Here is a 21,161-nt window from a genome sequence, read left to right on the forward strand (position 1 = left end):
TGTCATTCACAAGATCTGATGACACACCCCGACCGAGATCAGGGAGTGCTGGCCGTCACACGAAGGTGACGTAACCATGTGCACGTGCGGAAGCTAATAGAATAGTAATATGAAAAGTACGAATAATTAAAAACTAGCATACAAAGTACTAAAACAAGTGCTAGCGTAAGTGAGACGCTAAGTTCAGAGCAAGTCTACAGCAGTCCAAAAGAAAAGATGCAACAATAGTACACCCGAAGGTGACCCTACGCTGGTGAGTGTCTGTCAGAAATGCCGGAAAAGCCCTCTGGGAAACCACCGAAACTGCTAAGCAACTAGAACCTGGAGGGGCGCAAAACAAAAGCGTGAGTGGGCAAAAACAAAGCTTTTCGAAAACCATTTGGTAAAATACATTCTAACCCCTCGCCGTAAAACCTGTATACTTCCCAGGAAATAACATATATACGTATGTATAGATATGCCAATCATGCTCAAGGGTATGCCAATCATGCTCAAGAAAATGCCATGTCAAAACCTCATAATGAAATGCAAGCGCTCAGGTATATCTCATAACGATAACATATAATCTGGCAGCCGGAGTCACCTAACGTGACCTGTACGGCTGCATATAGAGCTCAAATCTCAAACTCAATAACTGAACCTGCCCACGAGTCGGAACCACCTAAAGTGGTCTGTACGACAGGCCTGGGTGTAATACATATATACGCTCTAGTGCTACGATCATGTGAAGACTGTGCGAATAATCGCGGGTCACCTACAAGTCGGAACCACCTAAAGTGGTCTGTACGACAGGACTGTGCACCTAACTTGGATCCAAGCTGAGCGTGTGGTGCGGGAGGTGAACATCACGTGAAGGACTGTGCCCTACTCTGGGCGGGAGCACTAACACCGGGGGTGCAGGTTATGAGCTCTCTAAGCATCTCAAACCACTACTGAAATATAAACATGAATAACACTTACCTGGCACTTACCTGTGCGTCCACAGCACCCAATATGCATATGTATGTGTATGCAACTAATAATGCGGCTAAGGGTGCATAATCAATAATAATAATAATATGCATGGCATAAAACAAATAACCCTTTTTACTCAATTTCTAGGAAAATAATTGTATATAGGTATATACGGAAAACAAAAGCCCACTCACTGATATGTGGAAGGGTCGTAGCCCCCCTGCCTCGAGTGACCACGCTCGTCCTCGGGATACGTATCACCTATATGCGAAACAACTATAAAAACGTCAATTTTAAAGCACATAACCAACTTCTCGTAATAACTTCTCATACATTGCTCAAATTGGACAAATGAATATACCAACGTGCTCTACACAACCTCAGGATCACACCCATATTTTTAGAAAAAAATTTCACCGCCGCACGCGCCGGCCAAGGCACGGCCACGCGCAGGCACGTGCCTGGCACGCTGACGGCGTCAACTAACGCCGTGAGGAATATTCCGTTATTTCTAACGGATTCCGTCAACGACGTCAGGAATATTCCGTCTCCTTCCCCGGCGAACCTCCGGTGCCGTCGCCGGCGCCGGAAAATCGCAAAACCTGTAAATCGTGTTTTCTCGCTCGTTTCTCAACCAATTTCCACGATTCTTGAACCAAAATGAAGCCTAAGACTAGTAGAACACGATCATACAAGTTTTAAGTGTTAAAACCTACGAAATCTCACCTGTAACCTCCAAAACCGGCCAAGTTCGAACAGGGCGATCCCGACGTCCAAACTCTTCCAACGAAGCACTCCGAGGCTCCTTGGGACACCACCAAGCTACCTACGAGCTTCAAAATCCCAAAATCGTGATGAAATAAGTTTGCATGAATAGTACCCCAAACGGAGCTTGTGAAATCGACGTGAAAACGTCGGAGTTCTTACTTGAAAATGGTACGATCGTGCTCCTCTCAACCTCACGAGTTCGACAGTGTCCTTGGTTCCCTCGATCTGCTAAGGTTTGATGGGTTCTTGGTGTGTCCGTACGTGTTCGAAGAGAAAGGGAAGAAATGGGAGCACGGGAGAGAGACAGGGAAAAAGACAGAGGGTGAGGGAGATGACAGTGTGTGTGTGTGGCCCAGCACACGCCAACACCACACAAAACAACCAAACAACATAACGAAAACAAACTAGGGGTAAAAGGGTCATTTCACACGCACGTTTTAGATAATTTCGGGACGGGATGTCACATCTGAACCTAAAATTTGATGAAGATAAATATTACTGAACTATAGTATTGAGTGACTATAATATTTAATTACATAAAACAACATATTTGACCTTTTGATTAATATCTCAAAAAATAAAGTAATAAGATAAACTATCCATAAAGGATACTTCAAATTATTGGCTTTTAGAGCATGCTTTCTACCTCGTTGTCTTGTGGGCCTCTTTATTGGGATATGTCCTAATTCTTTGGACATATAGTTCTTGAAAAGTTATTTTTGGCTCACTCAATTGGTCTTTATGTAATTCTAAGTTGTCAGAAATTCGAATTTGAGATTTTTTTTTCAACATTTGAATAAGTGCTGGACCTCATGCTTGATGAATTATATCTTGGATGATCTTGTAAGTTGAAACTGTTGAGTAATCATGCTTGTATTGGCATGTATGGCCTCTTTTTTCTTCGTTGGTGTTTTTTTTTTTTTTTTTCATATGATTTTATTCGGATAAGATTTTATATTCATTTTAAAATATATATTAGACTAATTTAAACTTATAATACAAGACTGGGTTGCTAATAAATTAAGCAAAACTGAATATCACTTTTCTTCAAACTTGACTTGTTTAACTTTTTTCGAACTCAAGTTAGGCTTGATTTGCTTCTTAGATGAGCCTAACTCATGTGAAGTTTCTTTAGAAATAAAAGAAAACATGGGGACTTCATATCAATCTTTCTCTCAAACAAAAAAAAAAAAAAAAAAAATCAAACTAACGGTAGTCAATCTAAACTTCAAAAGAACTGTAAACACGATTCTTAAAAGGGAAATAGATCATCTTTGGATCTCTTTTTTCAATATTCAGGGATTAAATTTGGACCTTTAAAAATTTAATCTAATAGTTAAAAATTATTATAGCTTTTAAAAGTTTTTACTAACTTTTCTGTTTTTAACCGTTGAATTAAATTTTAAAAACCTGGATCATTTGATCTCAGATTCTTTGGACTTTAGAGAGAGAGATCTAGAGAAGATCTCTTTTCTTTCAAAAGAACCATGACCTTTGAGTTAAGTCTGACTTGTTTATTTCGCGAGCCCAATCAGATGCAAACTCATACTATTTCGAGCTAACTTACAACAAGAATGAAACTAAAAGACAAGCAAGATTTTGATACAATGATACTAGTCTATGGGCACACACCAAAAGTGTGAGAATTTTTTTATTTATTTTTGTTTTTGAAATAGAAGGAGAGAGGACGAGAGTGATAGAAAATGCGGGAGTGTGAATTTTTTTTTTAAATTAGAAATATGTTAGGATTACATGTAGGTGAGGTTTTGAAAAAAAAAAAAACCAACAAAATTTGGTTGTGTGAAATTACATTTCTACTCCATATTTCTTATTCATGTATTGTGTTTAATTAGAGGGTTAAATAGTAATTTCATAGGATTTTAACTGACAATGAGTGTTTTATTAATTAGTAGAAATAAGTACCACAAAGGATGAAGGAATTGGTTATAAACTCGCTATTTACGAGATTCAAACTTGAGAAGTGTCGTTTAGATTTTACAGTGTACTGGAAAAACACGGTATGGTATTCCAAGTGTCATAATATAAGTAGTTAGATACTGGAAATAAAAAAAATTTCAATCACTTGTATTACAACATTTGGTGTACAAGATCGTTTTCTGACGCACTAAAAAATTTTTACTCTTAATTATAACAAAAAATAAGTATCAATAAACTGTAATAGTAAACAACAAAAAGGGACCAAAATTAAAAGTATAGAATCTTATTATATTCCCATCCTCATGTTTTAGATAGAGTAATGAAAGCAAAATTCAACCTCCATTTGTCCTTAACCCCTTATTCTTTTCTTGTATTTATACAAGAACCCAAAGCTGTCAACTGCTGCTAAGTACTCCTCACTCATTCACTGCTCAAATTAAATTAAAAAAAAAAAAATAAATAAAACCTCAAAAAGTAGATTGAATTTTTTCGCAGCAGTAACAGTATCCGAGCACTCTCTCCGATCAAACTCTTCTCCTTCCCATAATTTTCTGCCCAAATCTCAAAAATTCCAGGAGTGGAGTTTAAAATGCGCGAGCTCTGCTTCCAGGCCTCCCTGAAACGCTTGCAGGTCAGTCGTTCGAACCGTTCCGTATCTCTGAATTTTGAATGTAATTGTGTTTGAATTAATTCGCCGAAAATTATTTGTTTTGTTGGAGTCTGATTGTTTTCGGAGGATCGGCGGTGGCCTTTGAATTCGTATTTTGTGCTTAATTTAGAAAGTTGGAGTGAGTTTGGCCTGGATCTGAACTAAATTAAGTTAATTAATTAATTAATTTTTAATTTGAATTTTTTTGACAATAATTTCAGCTCAATTTCTATGTTTTATGAATTTTAATTTTAATTAATTAAATTTTTGGGGAAAGAAATTTGAAAAAAGTTTGATTCTTTTGTTGTTAATAGAAGGATAGGTGCTTGGATGGGAGTGGACTCAGGAGCAGAGAGTGTTGCAAGGAGGGGAAGTAGTAGCATCGTCTGCTCTGCTGCAGTAGTGAGGTGATCAGACGTCGGTATGGCGTCTGCTGGCCTAGGGAATGGTGGAGTTGGCAGTTCAAGGTCTGTGAATGGCTTCAAGAGTTCGTCTAGTTCGGTTGATTGGCTGGGGAGGGAGATGCTCGAGATGAGGTTGCAGGACAAGCCAGATCATGATGACGAAAGAGTAAGCGGTGTTCGTTCTATACTGTTTAAATATGTTGTGAAATTTTTGCATTAACTGTCATTTGTTGCAAGTATCGCATAACAAAATGCCAGAAGCAACTGATGAGCAAAATAGTTCTCAAGCATTTTCGTCTAGATTAGGTCCCCGCTCTAGTTGAATTGGACTTGTTTTTTACTAGAATTTGGTGTTTTTATTACACTGGTGACAGTCCTTACAATTTCTTCTGTTGTAGGATAGTGAACCGGATGTAATTGATGGAGTGGGTGCTGAAACAGGGCACGTAATACGAACGACCGTTGGTGGTCGAAGTGGTCAATCTAGGCAGGTTGGACAAGATTCTATTTTTCTTCAAATTTAATCGAGTAATGGTATTGCAAATCAGAAGCATTGATTTCCTATAACTTGGTGACTTACATTTTGTTTCTTTGTTTGGTTTCTAACTTTCTACAGACAGTAAGCTATATTTCAGAACATGTGGTAGGAACTGGTTCTTTTGGGGTTGTTTTCCAGGTAGGTAGAACTATATATTTTGCTTAATTGAACCCACCTGATTTTCCAATGAATTACGTTGTTGATAAAATTTTAACTTCTTTGCACAGGCGAAATGTAGAGAAACTGGAGAGATTGTTGCTATCAAGAAGGTGCTCCAAGACAAGCGCTACAAGAACAGGGAGTTACAGATTATGCAGATGTTGGATCATCCAAACATTGTTGCCCTAAAGCATTGCTTCTTCTCAACCACAGACAAAGAAGAGGTTTACTTGAACCTTGTACTTGAATTCGTTCCTGAAACGGTTAACCGCATGGCGCGGAACTATAGTAGAATCAACCAGCGGATGCCAATAACATATGTTAAACTTTATACGTATCAGGTATGAATATGTCTTCATTTTTCTTTTCTCCATCTTTTGGTTTAATTGTAATGAACACAACCTAAGGCTTCTCTTTTTCAACTTTGTTGTGGTGCAGATTTGCAGGGCACTTGCTTATATACATAATTGCATTGGAATCTGTCACCGTGATATCAAGCCTCAGAACTTACTTGTAAGATTTTTTTTTTTATTTCTAAGGAACTGGGAGCTCGTGTATGACAAAATATGTGATTTACACCATTGCAAGTTATCTGTCTGACCAATACCCTCAGTTACTAAGCAGAGCCAGTGATTGCTTTTACTGGTCAACTCCCATGTATGTGTCAGATTGGTGCAGTACCTTGGTTATTTAGATGGTAATAGTGTTTTTAGAGTCGAAGGCATAATATGAGGCGTTTTGTTGCTTTTTGAACCACCATAAGCTTTTCGTGTTTTCCTATAAAATTGTAATTAAGTTTTTAAATCAAGATCTTAGGGTAATGCTGCACTTGCACAATGTAGTTCTTGTGTGACAACATGCTAATGATTACAGAATCAATACTCATTATCTGGTAGACTTTGTACCTTTCATGTATCTGAGTATCTCTATGTGTGTTTTGTGTGTGTCTAAAGTTTCCACACCATGCTGCTTCTGCGCCTCTATTTTATGTACCTCAAGTCCTCTAATTCCAGAAATTCCCTGCAGTGTGATGGATAACATTCTCATCAAGCTATCTCATATGTGGATTTGCTATTTATTTCACTTAGAGCCTATATTATATTGAGCATTTTGGTATCTATGGAAAGTGCTTGATTTTTGTTTCTTAAGGGGTGTGCCTAGGAAGTTACCACCCTTCCTTATTAGTTTGTAAGACTGTATTATCATCGTCAGCCTAGCAAGCTTAAAAGAAAGTTGGTCATATTCCATAACCAAGAAATTAAGAAAGAAACAAGATAGATAGTATTGAATAACTCGGAGAACATTTTGCAGAAGTGTGAACATTCTTGTTGGGCACGTTCTGCCTTTCAATAATTTGAGCCCTCCACTTTTTAGATCCCACTTTAAGAATTTATCTGATCACAATTGGATGCCTAAATTGTTTACAATTTGTCAAATTTTCAAGGAGTATCCTTGGAAGGTTCTGAAAAAGTAGAGGGTTCAATACATTGAACTACGTTGCAGGGTAGCCTCTACAAGGATGTCCACACTTTTCTAAAAATGCAGGCCTCCTCTTTGAATAGTTTTCCTACATCTATATGCGTGTGTCTATAATCTGCCATTCACCTTTCGTTGGTCATGTTCTAATGCTTCATGTCATTCAGGTGAATCCACACACGCATCAGCTGAAACTTTGTGATTTTGGGAGTGCAAAAGTGTTGGTAAGTTTTGCACACCATCCTTTTTACTGATGAAGGTGTCTTATGGTCTTGTTATCTAATTTCATTTGCTTACAAGGCTGTCCCATTTGTGTTATCAGGTGAAAGGAGAACCAAATGTTTCTTACATCTGCTCAAGATATTATCGTGCTCCAGAATTGATATTTGGTGCCACCGAGTACACAACAGCGATTGATATATGGTCTACAGGTTGTGTGATGGCTGAATTACTTCTTGGCCAGGTGATTTGGTACTCAAATGTTGAATACTTACTGTTTTTGTTACTCTTGTCCTAAATTTGTTTTTAATATTGGCTAGCCAAATTCTCTTGCAGCCCTTGTTTCCTGGTGAAAGTGGAGTTGACCAGCTAGTTGAGATCATTAAGGTGAGGATGTCAATCTAGTTCTGTGGAGACATTTTCTATTACTTTGAATATTGGGTTAAAACTGTGAAACAAAACCATCAGGGTTGAGAATATGAGTTCGCTTCCACTCTTTTTGGGTTGAGCCTGGTCATCCTACGTTTAATCAACTACCATAAACTGTTATTCCTTAGAATGCCATCATTTGTTTTGGTGGTGAAATCTTCTAGGATTTAAAAGTATAAAGTTCTCTAGTCTTTAAGAAGCAGTTGTTATCTTGATATGCTTTCAAATTTCATAATTATGAAAAGGGGAATGCTCAAATAGACATACGGTTAATCATACATTTTTGTGCAGGTTTTGGGGACTCCAACCAGGGAAGAGATAAAGTGCATGAATCCAAATTACACTGAATTTAAATTCCCACAGATAAAGCCTCATCCCTGGCACAAGGTGTGTCTTTGCACGTACTCTTACATTATTCTTAGATGTATGCTTCTGACTTCAAATTTTATTTTAGGCGTTTTATCCAAAATGGTCATTGAGATTGGCCTAACTCCTCACTTTGGTCCCTAAGATTTAAAATCGATAGAAGTGGTCCCCGAGATTGTCCATCGTCAATCATTTGATCCTCCTGTGAGAAATCTCCGTAAATTGAGAGTATTTTTCTCAAATCAACCCCTCCCATGAACTGGTGGTTTCTTCCCTTTAACAGAATTTTTTTCACAAAAGGACCAAAATGATTGACAGAAGCCAATCTCAGGGATCACTTTTATCGATTTTAAATCTCAAAGACCAAACTGAGGAGGTATGACAATCTTAGGGACCATTTTGGCTAATATATTTAAGATGAATGGGCGTGCAGAAATACTGTATAGGTGGACCTGGCAAAGTGGGGTTGCAATTTTCTTGGAGATGGAGACTATTATTCATAGATTTTTAATTATGAAATCATGGTCATGACACATAGGTGTTGAAGATTAAAAATTCTGTATGGGGCCAAGTCTTGCATTAATAGTTTATAGCTTGGATGTTGAAGGTTGAAAATTCTGTATGGGGCCAAGTCTTGCACTAATAGTTTATTTATAGCTTGGAACCCTATGTTGTTTTTTTCCGTAGGTCGATATGATAATTTTCTTGATTGTCATTCGGAAGCTCAAATAAACTCGTGAAAAGTAACTGCTTAATCATGAATCTTTGACTGCCTTAACACATCTTCTGCCAAATTACCTTATCTAATGCAGAACGCAGTATGCCTGTTCCCATTGATGTGATATTTATATCCATCTCATATGCAGCTTCCATCATTATTGCTGTTGTTCACTTAGCTTAGTGATAATCTATTGCTCTAAAAAGGAAGGAATTATTTATTATGGAGATTAACCATGATATTCTTGTCATGTTGCAGGTATTCCAAAAACGCTTACCCCCAGAGGCAGTAGATCTTGTTTGTAGGTTTTTCCAGTATTCCCCGAATCTGCGATGTACTGCTGTAAGTATGACTTTCAATTTAGTTTCCTTAAGTAAAAAAAAATAAAGGGAAAGAAAACAATTCAGTGCTAATTACTTTTTTGCATTGGTTTTGCAGTTGGAAGCTTGCATTCACCCTTTCTTTGATGAATTGAGAGACCCAAATACTCGTCTTCCTAACGGTCGTCCTCTTCCTCCTCTATTTAACTTTAAACCCCAGGGTGAGTTTGATCTTTATCCTTTACATAAACGCATAATACCATTTCAGTTTTCTAGAAATTTTTATGGAGATTGCTGGGATTGGCTTCATGGTGATTACGATAACTGCAAGTTCATTAATCTGATGTGAATAAAATGGCTTGATTATGTCTGTTAGAACATTACATCCAAGAAATTTTTTATTTGGGACACACCCGTATAAGCCTTGAAAAGCTGTGAACAAAACTAATTATGGGAGAAAGGTTGTTTTGTGCTTTTCTGATCTTTCGTTTAGTGGTATTCTCTCTAGCTTATTAACTTGATTACCACATCTATGTGAAGTAATAGCTATAGTCCTACATATTTTGGTATAGTTTAGAAGATAGATTTTGTTTCTCTAACACCTTTGTATTCTGTGTATTAATTAGATGGCATTAGGCATTTAGCCACTTTGGGCCACATTTAATAGGGATAGACGTGGTTCCCATACGTTGTAACGAGTGAGATATATTCTTGTCCTTGTTCCCTGTCTCTGTCTGGAGTCCAACTCCTTGTTTCTATGTCTACACTTGTGTCATGTGTTTTGTTCCGAACTACTTTTTGTTCCGAGTATAAGTCAAAGCATTCTGAACTCTGTCCAGAGAGGAAGTTCTGAGTTTGAGATGTTACAACTTACAACCATGTTCTAAAGTTTGTGTGGTCAATGTTCTAAAGTTTGGGGTATTTACAATCGTTTTCTCTTATACCTGACCAATTGATTTTCGGTCATGCTCCTCAGTCCCATAGTTTTTGTAGGTAAATTATGTCAAACAGTTGAAATCACACCAAGAATAGGTAGGCAACTCGTATCTATTTGATTTTCCTTAAGCAGACAGTATGACCGAGAGGGGATACACTAGTTGAAAACAGATCTACAAAAACCCAAGGGGAAACATTTTTTGTTCGTGTTCTATAAATGTGCATTTTTGCATCCACCAGATTTTTTATATTTGGATTCCATGTTTCTAATGCTCCTTTTATGTTTCATTCTATTCGCTTTGATAGAGCTTCAAGGAATTCCACATGACATAGTCAACCGACTTATTCCAGAGCATGCCCGTAAGCAGAACTTGTTCATGGCTTTGCACACCTAGCAACTTCCACGAGTGTATCTTGCTTCTGCGTACCATTCCACTCCCATATGGTCCTGTATCAACATATGTAAAATCTCTCTACCATTTTACTAGTCATCATTTGTCCTGTGATCGTGAGTAGTACGAGTGTTGCAAAAGTTCGCGAAACAATTTAGGAAAATCCAAGGCCTTAAGTTTGCATGCGGATGGAGGTGGTTTTGTATGCTTATTTGAAGACCAAATATAACTAATATGTATGTTTATTGTGACTCCCACTGCAAGTAATTTAAGATAAAGACCGGTAATATATATACGCAAAGAGTTCCTTTTTTCCCTTTCCTTGGTGTATGGTTGAACTTCCTTTTCGTTCGCTGTAATTTGTTTAATGTTTTGACTCCGTCTTTGTGCTTTCAATTTGAACAATGTGAATCTTGCGTTTCCTGAGTTACGTTGATGTTGTGCTTCCTCAAACCAAAACGATAATAGCTTCTACGCGTGATCTTCGTTCTTGATTTTTGACATGAATGAAGTGTTTACAAGATGGACAGAACGGAATGTGTACTTGGATCGGCTTTGCACTATATCCTGTTCTCTTCTGAATGAGCTTTTGATATTGGAAACTCAGCTATGCACAAAACCTCGCGCGCTCCCCTCTTCCGGTGGAGTGAAAAAGTATCTTCCAGAGGAGCGAAAGATACTTTTTTGAAGTGTTAATAGCAGCTCGAGGGAAAAAAGAAAACGTAGATATGCTTTTGGCTTCTTTATCTGCTTCCATTAGAAGGCTGTTTGGATTCTGAGGAGCATTGGAGAGAGTTAATTATGGGGAAAGAAGCATGGCAATTGCAAAAGGAACGCAATGATTTTATTAACCCCAGTTTACAAGTGCAAGATGAAAACTACATGTATTTGAACCTGGCGAAAGAAAGGAGGAAATAACATAAAAATACCTTTTGCTTGTTTTGGTGGCAAGTAAAACGTTACAATTGATTTTTGTGCACACAAAACCGAGTTAGATGGTGAAAGTGAAAATCATAATAAAAAGAATCATGGAGTGAAAATAATGATATCCACGAGACCAAATCGACTGAAGTACTATTTCGATGCGTTAGAGATAACCCTATATTTTTATTTTTTTGGGGTTGAACTTATTAAATTTGAATAGCAATTTTGACACAACGGCTAAGTTGCTTAAATTTAATTTTTAAAATAGCATCTTAAAAATATTAGAGCTTTAATTGTATTTGGTAAATATAGAGCTCGTTTGGATGTGTTTTTAAAATAACTGAAGACATATTTGGTGAAAATATTTTAGAACCAATTCTTAGTAAAAATTCAAGTAAATCTTGAAAAATGATTTAAAGTGCTTCCTGGAAGAAGCACATAATTAGTGCTTCTTACAGAAAGCACTTTAAATGCTTTTGGAACTTAAAAATATTTTCTCTAAAAGCATTTTCAATCATTTTAAGGGGGGTGTATTCAATTGAGATTTTGAGGGATTTTAATTCTTTTAATGAATCTAGGGGTATTCAATCAGGATTTTAAGTTATTCTCTAAAATTCAATGTGTATTCAATCAAGATTTTAAGATAGTTTATTAAAATCTTTAGAAATCTTGGTGTATTCAATTAGAATTTTAAAGAAGTTTATAACATTTCAGGTGTATTCAATTAGAATTAGAATTTAAAGAATTTGGAAAAGTTGAGGAATTAGAGGGAATTGGAGAGAATTGGAGAGATTTTGTAGTGTATTTTAAGCATCCACAAATCTCACATCTCCCCATGAGATTTCGAGGGAATTGAATTAAAATTTTACATGAAATCTCTACAAATCAGTTAAACTTCATAAAAATCCATTAAAATATCTCAAATTTCCAATTGAATACACCTCCTATAATACATATAAACGAGTCCATATTTAGGAAGTGTATTCAATTGAGATTTTGAGAGATTTTAATAAATTCATAAATCCATAAATTTTTATGGAGTTTAACTGATTTGTAGAAACTCCATGTAAAATTTTGATTCAATTCCCTCGAAATCTCATGGGGAGAGGTGAGATTTGTGGATGCTTAAAATACACCACAAAATCTCTCAAATTCCTTCTAATTCCTCAATCTTTTCAAATTCTTTAAATTCAAATTCTAATTGAATACATCTGAAATGTTATAAACTTCTTTAAAATACTAATTGAATACATTTCTAATAATTTTAATAAACTATATTAAAATCTTAATTAACATATTAAATTTCAGAAAATCACTTAAAACCTTAATTAAATACCTCTAAAAAATTAACATCCTGCAAAATCCCAATACACCCTTAATCTCTTCAAAACCCCAAAAGGATTTGGGCTTTTTGAAGTTTGATCATAACGTACCGAAAACTCCCATCTTCTTCTCGTCGTTGTCTGATAAAACATTCGATGGCGTCGATGATATTCACGGACTGTTCCTCCTCCACCACCCCTCGCCTCCTCCGATTCAGACGGAACCCCCTCTTCCACCGCAACCACGGCGCCGTTTTCCTGCGCCCCCTCATAAGCCCTAGCTCCCCCAGACGCCTCTCCCTTGACTCCTCGTCTGCTTCTCCTTCGCCGTCTCCATCAGCAACAGGTAGGCCTCTCTTCCCTCTCCTACAGAGAAAATTAGAGTTTGAGAGCGTTTTGTTTTCTGCCGCATTTCATCGAACATGTGAAGGGCTATGAATAAACCCCTTTGCAAAATTATAAAAGCAATTTCCTGAATTTCTTGAATTTTTCTGTACTACTTTAATTTTGATTGATCCATTTTGCAGCTTCGTTGGCTACTGAAGCATCAGCGGCAGTGATCGATGGAAAAGGCGTTGCGAAGCAAATCAGAGATGAGATCAATGCCGAAGTGTCAAAGATGAAGGATGCGATTGGCATTGTTCCGGGTTTGGCAGTTATTCTTGTTGGGGACAGGAAGGACTCTGCCACCTATGTCCGCAACAAGAAGAAAGCTTGTGAGTCCGTGGGGATTAATTCCTTCGAAGTGCGCTTGCCTGAGGATTCAACTGAACGAGAAGTGCTAAACTCTGTCGCCAGATTCAATGATGATCCTGCAGTTCATGGCATCCTTGTGCAGCTACCCCTGCCTTCTGTATGCTTCTAAATTCCAATTTTGCTTTCCATTTGTGAAATCATGTTGCTGTCGTAATCTAAATGACAAGTTATTCTAATGTTTTGAAGTCAAATCACTAGTTTTGCATAATTTCAAGCTCTTAGTTTATTCGATTTCGCCAATATCCTCGTTTAGAAAAGAACTGCTGGTCATGTAGGTGGGTGTTTTAGTTTCTTGAGAATGATTGACTCTGTTAACTGCTGTCGATGGATACTTTGTTGGTTCCATATGATGCAACTCTAGGTTGTTTTGCTTAGTCGGTTTCAGGGCCTGTTATTTTCAGTGTTTCCTTCAGGATTTCATCATATACATGCTTTTGGATAAGGGCATGTTTGGTTGCCCCATGGATCTTGCCTTCCTTTGTCCTCATTTCGTCACTAACATGTTTAAGATTCATGCGATTTGCCATACTGGATGTATGTGGTGTTCTTTATCACTTTTTGTGACCATGGAACTGTAGATGAATTTTTAAAATTATTAGAACTGCATTTGTTCAGCTATGATTTATGACTAACCGAATCTAACTGTTTTCATATGTATGCTACCAGCATATGAACGAGCAAAACAACTTAAATTCCGTTAGCATTGAGAAAGATGTGGATGGGTTTCACCCGCTAAATATTGGCCGTCTTGCCATGCGTGGTAGGGACCCCTTGTTTGTTCCTTGCACGCCAAAAGGATGCATAGAGTTGTTGCATAGGTATGGCATCCCTATCAAGGGAAAGAGAGCTGTTGTAATTGGCCGGAGTAATATTGTTGGGATGCCAGCTGCTTTATTGCTGCAGGTGACATTTTATTTGCCTCAGTGATAAGTTATTTGTTTATCTTCTTGGGCTAACTTGATATCTAAATGTTGATAGAGGGAAGATGCGACAATCAGCATAGTCCATTCCCGAACCAAGAATCCTGAGGAGATCACAAGACAAGCGGATATTATAATCTCAGCTGTAGGGCAACCAAATATGGTGAGGGGTAGCTGGATCAAACCTGGTGCAGTAATTATTGATGTCGGAATCAATCCAGTCGAGGTGAGGAAGGCTCATTGATACGCCTTTCTATCGTGCTTTGCCAATTATTCCTTAAGCACAGCATCTCTCTCTCACTCCAATGTTTTTGGCTGATTTTCTTCAAGATTTGTGAACAAAATGAAGCACTGACTTGGTTGTTAGCGGTTTTTGAAAATCCGTGTTTTTAAAAAATGAGATTAGATGATTCTGTCGTGCCATGTTGATGTTTGTCGCTGATTCAAGGTCATAGGTATTGAGCTCATTGTGTGTATTTCTTTTATAGGATAAAAAGAGCCCTCGAGGTTACCGGCTGGTCGGAGATGTGTGTTATGAGGAGGCCAGCCAGATTGCTTCAGCAATAACTCCAGTTCCTGGGGGAGTGGGTCCAATGACAATAGCAATGCTTCTCTCGAACACTCTTGCATCATCAAAACGAATACACAACTTCCGGTGAGACGTTCAGAGTTACTGTTATGAGCCCGTTTCAGTTGGAGAAGCCATCTTAACCTAGATCTGAAGCAATTGTTGTTTTCTGTCGCGGGAACATTTTCTTTGTGTGCTTATCGGCTGTCACCATTTGAAATCGAGAGCATTGGTCAAACGAGCGAAAGCTTATGGGCCGGACTATATTAATGTATTTATGGTAGGGAGGTTTATGCAGCAGAGACTCCATTTTCAAGACTCACCTCTGATACGAAAAATCTTGGAAGGCGTCCTCTCTACAGAAAGTAGAGATAAGGTTTACAATCTTCGTGTAAAAAGTGACGGTGATCTGCATCACTTTTTTATCTTCGCTAGATGGGCTTAAATTTCGAAATCTGTGATTATTTCAATTTTTTTTCTATCTAATCGTAAATTTAAGGAGTCACTTGCCGAAGTTTTTCTCTATGATGATTATTAGTGTTTTTAGATCAAACTCAACATTGGGCTAAATGCTATTTTTTAGGTTTTATTCCCTCCTCTAAACCCAACCGACTCATGCTAAATGTGTGGGTTAAAAGCTAAAAGCCAAACAAAAGTCAATTTCTCTCCAGAATTTAGCCCAGAAAAATGGTGTGGGCATCACTAGCGAGATCCCATCCACATGGGCATGTCTTTCAAAACTTATTGAATTCAATGGCTGAGATCGAATATAATTAAATCTAAAAGTAAAAAAAGATCTAATGATCCAAGTTTAAATCCTGTTAAAATAATTAAAAAAATTATTTAACTCAAATTCACCTAAATTTAGTGATTTTTCAATATTTATCGAAATTTAAATATTTTTAGATAAAAATGTTTATAAAATTAAATTATGATAGTGTACATAATTTTTTTTTAATTACTTTAAGAGAAAAAATTAGCCTAAAATTATTCTTAAATAATCTCGAGCTAAAAAATTTAGGCCTGAAGGATTGGATCAGAAAATTTGTTTTTGTGCTAAAACCTAAATTTTCTGGGCTAAAAATTTTACGTTTTAATCCAAAAGTTAGAGATGGTCTTAAGGTGCATTTATTAATGCCCAACAAAAAAATTTGAACTTTCCCTATGCCTTTATTTATAACTTTCTAACAAACCAATTTTTTTAATACAACAATATTATTTAAACTAAGCAGAATACTGCTTAACCGAATTATTCACTTATTCTACCAGAAAATAAAAATCTCATTTATTTAAAAAAAAAAAAATATATATATATATATATATATATATATATATATTAATTAGTTAGAGCGCCTTAAAGTCTTAAACCCTCAAAACCCCAAAACCCATCGTCAATTCGTCATCGTGCTCGTCTTCCTCTCCCTTTACTCTTCTTCCTTCCAACTTTAATCTCCGATCAGGGTAATACAGGGGCATTTTCGGAACAAAAAAGGAGAAAACAGCCAGACAGATTCTCTGATTCGTGGGAAATAATGGGTTGTGCGACGCTGGACCTCGCCGGAGCTGTTTCTCTCAAGCTCAACAACGACACCCACTTCCTCCGCTTCTCTCCGAAGCCTTTCCTCTCCTTTGTGGAGCTCATCCGCTCTCACCGCCATCCCAACGGCCCCCCTTCCAACCTTCTCAGCTGTCGTGCTGACAAATCACGGCCGTCCATTTCCCTTCGCGCCCAATCAACTACTACTGTTGCTCCTGGTAATTCTGGCAAAAAATAAAAATACCCCTCTAAATTTTACTTCATTTGATTTTATTTCCTTCAAGTTTTCATATTTTTTGGTTAATTTTCTCTGATTTTTGGTGTTTTATTTTTTAGGAATTATGAATGTATATATGTATGATGATTTAGTTTTTCGTTTGCTTGTTGAATCGTTGATACTACAGGAGAAGAGCGGGTGGTTGTTTTGGTGATTGGTGGAGGGGGAAGGGAACACGCTCTTTGCTACGCATTGAAGCGGTCCCCTTCCTGTGACGCCGTCTTTTGCGCTCCTGGCAATCCCGGAATATCCAGCTCCGGGGATGCCACTTGTATTTCTGACCTCGACATCTCTGATAGCTCGGCAGTCATATCGTTTTGCCAGAAATGGCGTGTGGGGCTTGTCGTTGTCGGACCTGAGGCCCCTCTTGTTGCTGGTCTCGTGAATGATCTGCTCAAGGCTGGAATCCATGCTTTCGGCCCTTCATCTGAGGCTGCTGCTTTGGAAGGGTCCAAGAACTTCATGAAGAGTTTGTGCGACAAGTACGGAATACCTACTGCTAAGGTTTGTTCATTACGTTTGATATTATGTTACGAAAGAGCGTTGTTAATTCAAATATTGCTTGATTATTGTAATTAGAACAAGAAAACGATAGGGAAAAACGAATGCCGTGTTAAAATGAATTTGCCTTTTCTTTCATACAAACAAAAGTTAACTAATGCATTGATTAATTGATGCAGTATCAAACGTTTACAGACCCGTCTGCTGCAAAGCAATATATACAAGAGCAAGGGGTGCCTGTTGTCGTTAAAGCAGATGGATTGGCTGCTGGAAAAGGAGTTATTGTCGCTATGACTTTGAATGAGGCTTTTGATGCTGTTGACGCAATGCTAGTCAAAGGTTCTTTTGGGTCTGCAGGTTGTCGTGTCATTGTTGAGGAATATCTGGAAGGTGAAGAAGCATCTTTCTTTGCGCTGGTGGATGGAGAGAATGCTATACCTCTGGAATCTGCTCAGGACCATAAACGCGTTGGGGATGGCGATACAGGGCCAAATACTGGTGGAATGGGTGCATACTCACCTGCTCCCATCCTAACTAAAGAACTTGAAGATTTAGTCATGAAATCCATCATTTACCCCACAGTGAAAGGCATGTCAGCCGAGGGCTGTAAGTTTGTTGGGGTTTTATATGCTGGACTCATGATCGAAAAGAAGTCTGGCCTACCTAAACTGATAGAGTACAATGTGCGTTTTGGAGATCCAGAGTGTCAGGTCAGTAAACAGACCACTAGTAGATACCTATATATATATATATATATATATATATGTTTCATTCGTTGATTTTAAATGCGGAGGATTAGGATTTACTTGAACTCTCACACAATCGTTGTTTAATGCACCTCGTGTTCCTTTTACCATTTGTGAAGTCTTTATCAAGAATTTTTTGCTAATTTTATAGCCAACAATTTAGGTTCAGTAATTGAAAGGTCATCTACGTCTGTCTCCGGTTCTTTTCCGAATACTTTTCTTTTTATTGAAGGAATGGGCTGTGGAATGAGTTTGATGAAAATTTGAATTGTTCTTAGTATAAATGTTAGGCTGGTGTGGGAATGGGAGTATGTATTATTCTTATAAAAGGAAAAAGATGGAACTAACTGAAATGAGTTTAGTGAGACAGGAAACTATGATTGCAAAAGGCCAATTTCATTTGGATGCGGTTTTTGAAGTTTTGATGGATTTTGTGTTCTTATTTTTTCTTCCTGTTTATGTCCACCTTCAGTGTACTGGTACTGGTTTGGGTTATATACCTCAATTGCTTGTTCAGCCGCTGTTTTTTCCCCTTAATCTTTATGCTATCCCAGTGCTACTTGGCATGAGTTATGTGGGTTATGTACACCATATGGTTGCATTTCTTTGCACTGTTCTCATACCTTAGAATAAATTCTGTTCGACGTCTTTAGTGGGGCCGTTACTTTTTGTGGTTTTCATGTCATAGCTTAATGTTGTGCGGTCAGCATCTTGTATAGTAGTTGATTTGAGGCAGGGAAATTGAGATTTGTCGTGTCTTGTTTAGATCATGTTGGTGTTGAATAAAATGTTAACAACAGTTTTGGGTGCTTGTTTGGCTTTAATGATAAACAGGTTTTAATGGTTCGCTTGGAGTCTGATCTGGCACAAGTTCTACTTGCAGCTTGTAGAGGACAGCTAAGCGAAGTGTCGTTGAACTGGTCGGCTGGGTCAGCCATGGTGGTGGTAATGGCAAGTAAGGGGTACCCGGGATCATATGAGAAGGGAAGTGTGATCCGGAACCTTGATGAAGCAGAAGCTGTTGCTCCATCTGTTAAGGTATTTCATGCGGGAACTGCACTGGATTCAGATGGCAATTTCATTGCTGCTGGAGGGCGTGTCCTTGGGGTGACCGCTAAGGGAATAGATCTCAAAGAGGCACGCGATCGGGCATATCAAGGCGTTGAAGAAGTTAATTGGCCAGGAGGGTTCTACCGCCATGATATTGGCTGGAGAGCCCTCCCTCTTCCTCAGAAACAATTTGTGACAGGAGGTTAAACATTTGTACTAGAAAGGGGGAGAATTTGGAGTGTTCCTTTTCAAATGGGAGGTTAATACTGGCTAAAGGAGTTGTCTGTTCATCATGGTTAATATATGTTTGCGTATTTGCGTTACAAGTCTTTTTTTTTTTAGCACAACCGATACCAGAGATTATGGTACCAGAGAATGTGAGATTATAGTAAACGTTTTTAACCACTTGAGCCAAAAGTCCTTACCTAATCAAACTCTAAAATTAAAAAGACAGCTTATTTTCTTCTTTCAATTGAAATTCTCGAAGCAATGCCTATGGTATGTTCACGTCTTTCAAAATTTGTAGACTTTTAAGAGGTACATTTGCATTAGTTAATTGCTCCACAAGAGACTTGTGAAGCATTTGTTCCGGTCACGGAACAAAGCACTAAAAACCTCAATTGTTCAAAGCGTTAAAAACCTCATATGTTAAGTAGCATCTGTGTTCCAGCCACGGAAAACTGTTTGTTGTGCTCGCCTCCACGGTCAGACAACCTTAAAATTCAAATACCAACACAAATTCTTTATAATATGAGCACCGCAGCTCTTGCTTCCTACAAGCATACCACCTTTACAGTTGATGGCACTATTTGTTTCAGCTCTTTCGTAGCACGATCCTTCCTTGCACGATCACTTTCCAATTCTTCCCGTTTCTCACAATGCTTTCGATATTGTCACAATCTTTTATCACCAAGTACTTCAATGGAAATTGACAGACCAACAACTCTCAGTATAAGCAAATCTGGAATATCATATATTGCCAATCGTTCGAGAGCTGGACAGTTACACAAAAAGTACTCGAGACCTCCACCAGCAAGACGAACATTTTTGAGCTTTACAGCTCTGAGGAAGTTGGAGCCAACGTCGATGCAAGGTTGTAGGCTAGGAATACCACCGAAAAGTTGGCGGGGAGAAAAAGTATAGCATGGTACATGCACAGAACCATCATATGCCCCGCGGATATACTTTTGAGAGCTTAAACTCAAGAATTTGAACTCTTTTTTTCATTGCAAATCGAGTCCATTTATCAATGGAACTTGAAAATCTTCCATTTAGGTTAAAATTAACCCTAAATTGTTCGATACTCAAGCCTCGGTGTTGTTCCACAGTAGTATCCACCCACCTGACGTACCTTTCCCTTTTCAGAACTTTAGGTGTGTGTTTACGTATCTATAATCGGAATGAGAATGTAGAATTAAATTCTGATTACGGAGTACTTCGGTGTTTACTAAACATGGAGGAATCAAAAAAGCAGTGAGGCCCACACAAATTTTGGAATTCAATTCCTTGTATTGGTGGAATTGGATTCCCTAGATATAGGTGGTAATCCAATTCCTGATTGTTTGGGCAATCGAAATGACATTTTTGTTCCTTTTATGCCCTCATTTACTTTTTTTATTTCCAAGACTATCCTTTATAAACCCATTAAAGTATATAAAATATTTGATTTGGGACAAAGGCATTTTAGTAATCATATTAGTTTATATTCCGATTCTGCTGAATTAGTAAACAGCTTTATGGAATTCTATTCCGATTCCAGAACATTTAAGTAAACAACTTCAACAGGAATCCGATTCTAACTTCTCCTCGTTCCAATTCCTCCTCAATTCAATTATTTCTCAATTCAATCCCTCATATTTTCATTACTGTTACGTAAACGCGCCATAGGATCAACATCAAAATCAAGAGTCCGAGTAGATGTCCATGCATACCTCCATTGCGTAGAGAGGATACGGGTAGCTGCTGCTTCTCTTAGCGGCAAGAGAGACACTATGCTAACAAGAACTTCATCTGGCGAGTCGCTGATCCGGTCCGCCATCACCAACCCACGCTTTCGTTTCGTCATTTGGAACCTAGAAGCGAAATGATCGAGCAAGCAAGAGTAAATGACCCTAATCCTATATAGGGCACTTGGTTAACTGGACCGGCACCTTTAGAATATGAAAGGATGAAGAGATAGGGTGGAGCTTTAATGCAATGGACGGCACATTGCTTTGGTGGATTTCATGCATTTGTTCTTATTGGAGTTGGTTGCTCCCGCTGCATTTATCTTAAATGGGGGAGTGCATTTTTGC

The 21,161-nt window shown here is 37.9% G+C and overlaps 3 protein-coding genes across 4 annotated transcripts; all 3 read left to right on the forward strand.

Moving 5' to 3' along the window:
• Positions 1 to 3,969: 3,969 nt before the first annotated feature.
• Positions 3,970 to 10,583, forward strand: LOC137717384 (shaggy-related protein kinase kappa). Its single transcript, XM_068456746.2, has 13 exons — positions 3,970 to 4,291; positions 4,624 to 4,879; positions 5,112 to 5,204; positions 5,330 to 5,389; positions 5,479 to 5,751; positions 5,849 to 5,923; positions 7,054 to 7,110; positions 7,209 to 7,349; positions 7,442 to 7,492; positions 7,826 to 7,921; positions 8,877 to 8,960; positions 9,057 to 9,159; positions 10,181 to 10,583. The coding sequence occupies exons 2-13, from the start codon at positions 4,733 to 4,735 to the stop codon at positions 10,267 to 10,269; spliced, it is 1,269 nt and encodes a 422-aa protein (XP_068312847.2). The 5' UTR covers positions 3,970 to 4,291; positions 4,624 to 4,732; the 3' UTR covers positions 10,270 to 10,583.
• Positions 10,584 to 12,551: 1,968 nt separating this feature from the next.
• Positions 12,552 to 15,279, forward strand: LOC137718131 (bifunctional protein FolD 4, chloroplastic). The gene is made up of 5 exons (XM_068457635.2): positions 12,552 to 12,858; positions 13,040 to 13,365; positions 13,935 to 14,171; positions 14,247 to 14,414; positions 14,677 to 15,279. The coding sequence occupies exons 1-5, from the start codon at positions 12,669 to 12,671 to the stop codon at positions 14,845 to 14,847; spliced, it is 1,092 nt and encodes a 363-aa protein (XP_068313736.2). The 5' UTR covers positions 12,552 to 12,668; the 3' UTR covers positions 14,848 to 15,279.
• An 815-nt stretch (positions 15,280 to 16,094) lies between these two features.
• Positions 16,095 to 19,193, forward strand: LOC137717897 (phosphoribosylamine--glycine ligase). 2 transcript variants are annotated; one of them, XM_068457398.2, is made up of 4 exons: positions 16,095 to 16,511; positions 16,698 to 17,074; positions 17,251 to 17,781; positions 18,652 to 19,193. In XM_068457398.2, the coding sequence occupies exons 1-4, from the start codon at positions 16,289 to 16,291 to the stop codon at positions 19,072 to 19,074; spliced, it is 1,554 nt and encodes a 517-aa protein (XP_068313499.2). In that variant the 5' UTR covers positions 16,095 to 16,288; the 3' UTR covers positions 19,075 to 19,193. The 2 variants fall into 2 exon arrangements, with proteins under 2 accessions (XP_068313499.2, XP_068313500.2); XM_068457399.2 differs by having other exon boundaries at positions 16,124 to 16,511; positions 16,704 to 17,074.
• The last annotated feature ends 1,968 nt before the right edge of the window (positions 19,194 to 21,161 follow it).

The sequence above is a fragment of the Pyrus communis genome, chromosome 8 (genome assembly GCF_041283825.1).
Source record: "Pyrus communis isolate YQ-2024b chromosome 8, ASM4128382v1, whole genome shotgun sequence".
In the NCBI taxonomy this organism is placed as follows: domain Eukaryota; kingdom Viridiplantae; phylum Streptophyta; class Magnoliopsida; order Rosales; family Rosaceae; genus Pyrus; species Pyrus communis.

Excerpts from the sequence above, each read along its gene's own strand:
- LOC137718131 (XM_068457635.2), top strand. The coding sequence starts at position 12,669 with ATGGCGTCGATGATATTCACGGACTGTTCCTCCTCCACCACCCCTCGC. Across the intron at positions 12,859-13,039 it reads GCCGTCTCCATCAGCAACAG|CTTCGTTGGCTACTGAAGCA; the intron begins GTAGGCCTCTCT and ends TCCATTTTGCAG. Across the intron at positions 14,172-14,246 it reads CAGCTGCTTTATTGCTGCAG|AGGGAAGATGCGACAATCAG; the intron begins GTGACATTTTAT and ends AAATGTTGATAG.
- LOC137717897 (XM_068457398.2), top strand. The coding sequence starts at position 16,289 with ATGGGTTGTGCGACGCTGGACCTCGCCGGAGCTGTTTCTCTCAAGCTC. Across the intron at positions 16,512-16,697 it reads AACTACTACTGTTGCTCCTG|GAGAAGAGCGGGTGGTTGTT; the intron begins GTAATTCTGGCA and ends TTGATACTACAG. Across the intron at positions 17,782-18,651 it reads TTGGAGATCCAGAGTGTCAG|GTTTTAATGGTTCGCTTGGA; the intron begins GTCAGTAAACAG and ends AATGATAAACAG.
- LOC137717384 (XM_068456746.2), top strand. The coding sequence starts at position 4,733 with ATGGCGTCTGCTGGCCTAGGGAATGGTGGAGTTGGCAGTTCAAGGTCT. Across the intron at positions 5,390-5,478 it reads CTTTTGGGGTTGTTTTCCAG|GCGAAATGTAGAGAAACTGG; the intron begins GTAGGTAGAACT and ends TTCTTTGCACAG. Across the intron at positions 7,922-8,876 it reads AGCCTCATCCCTGGCACAAG|GTATTCCAAAAACGCTTACC; the intron begins GTGTGTCTTTGC and ends GTCATGTTGCAG.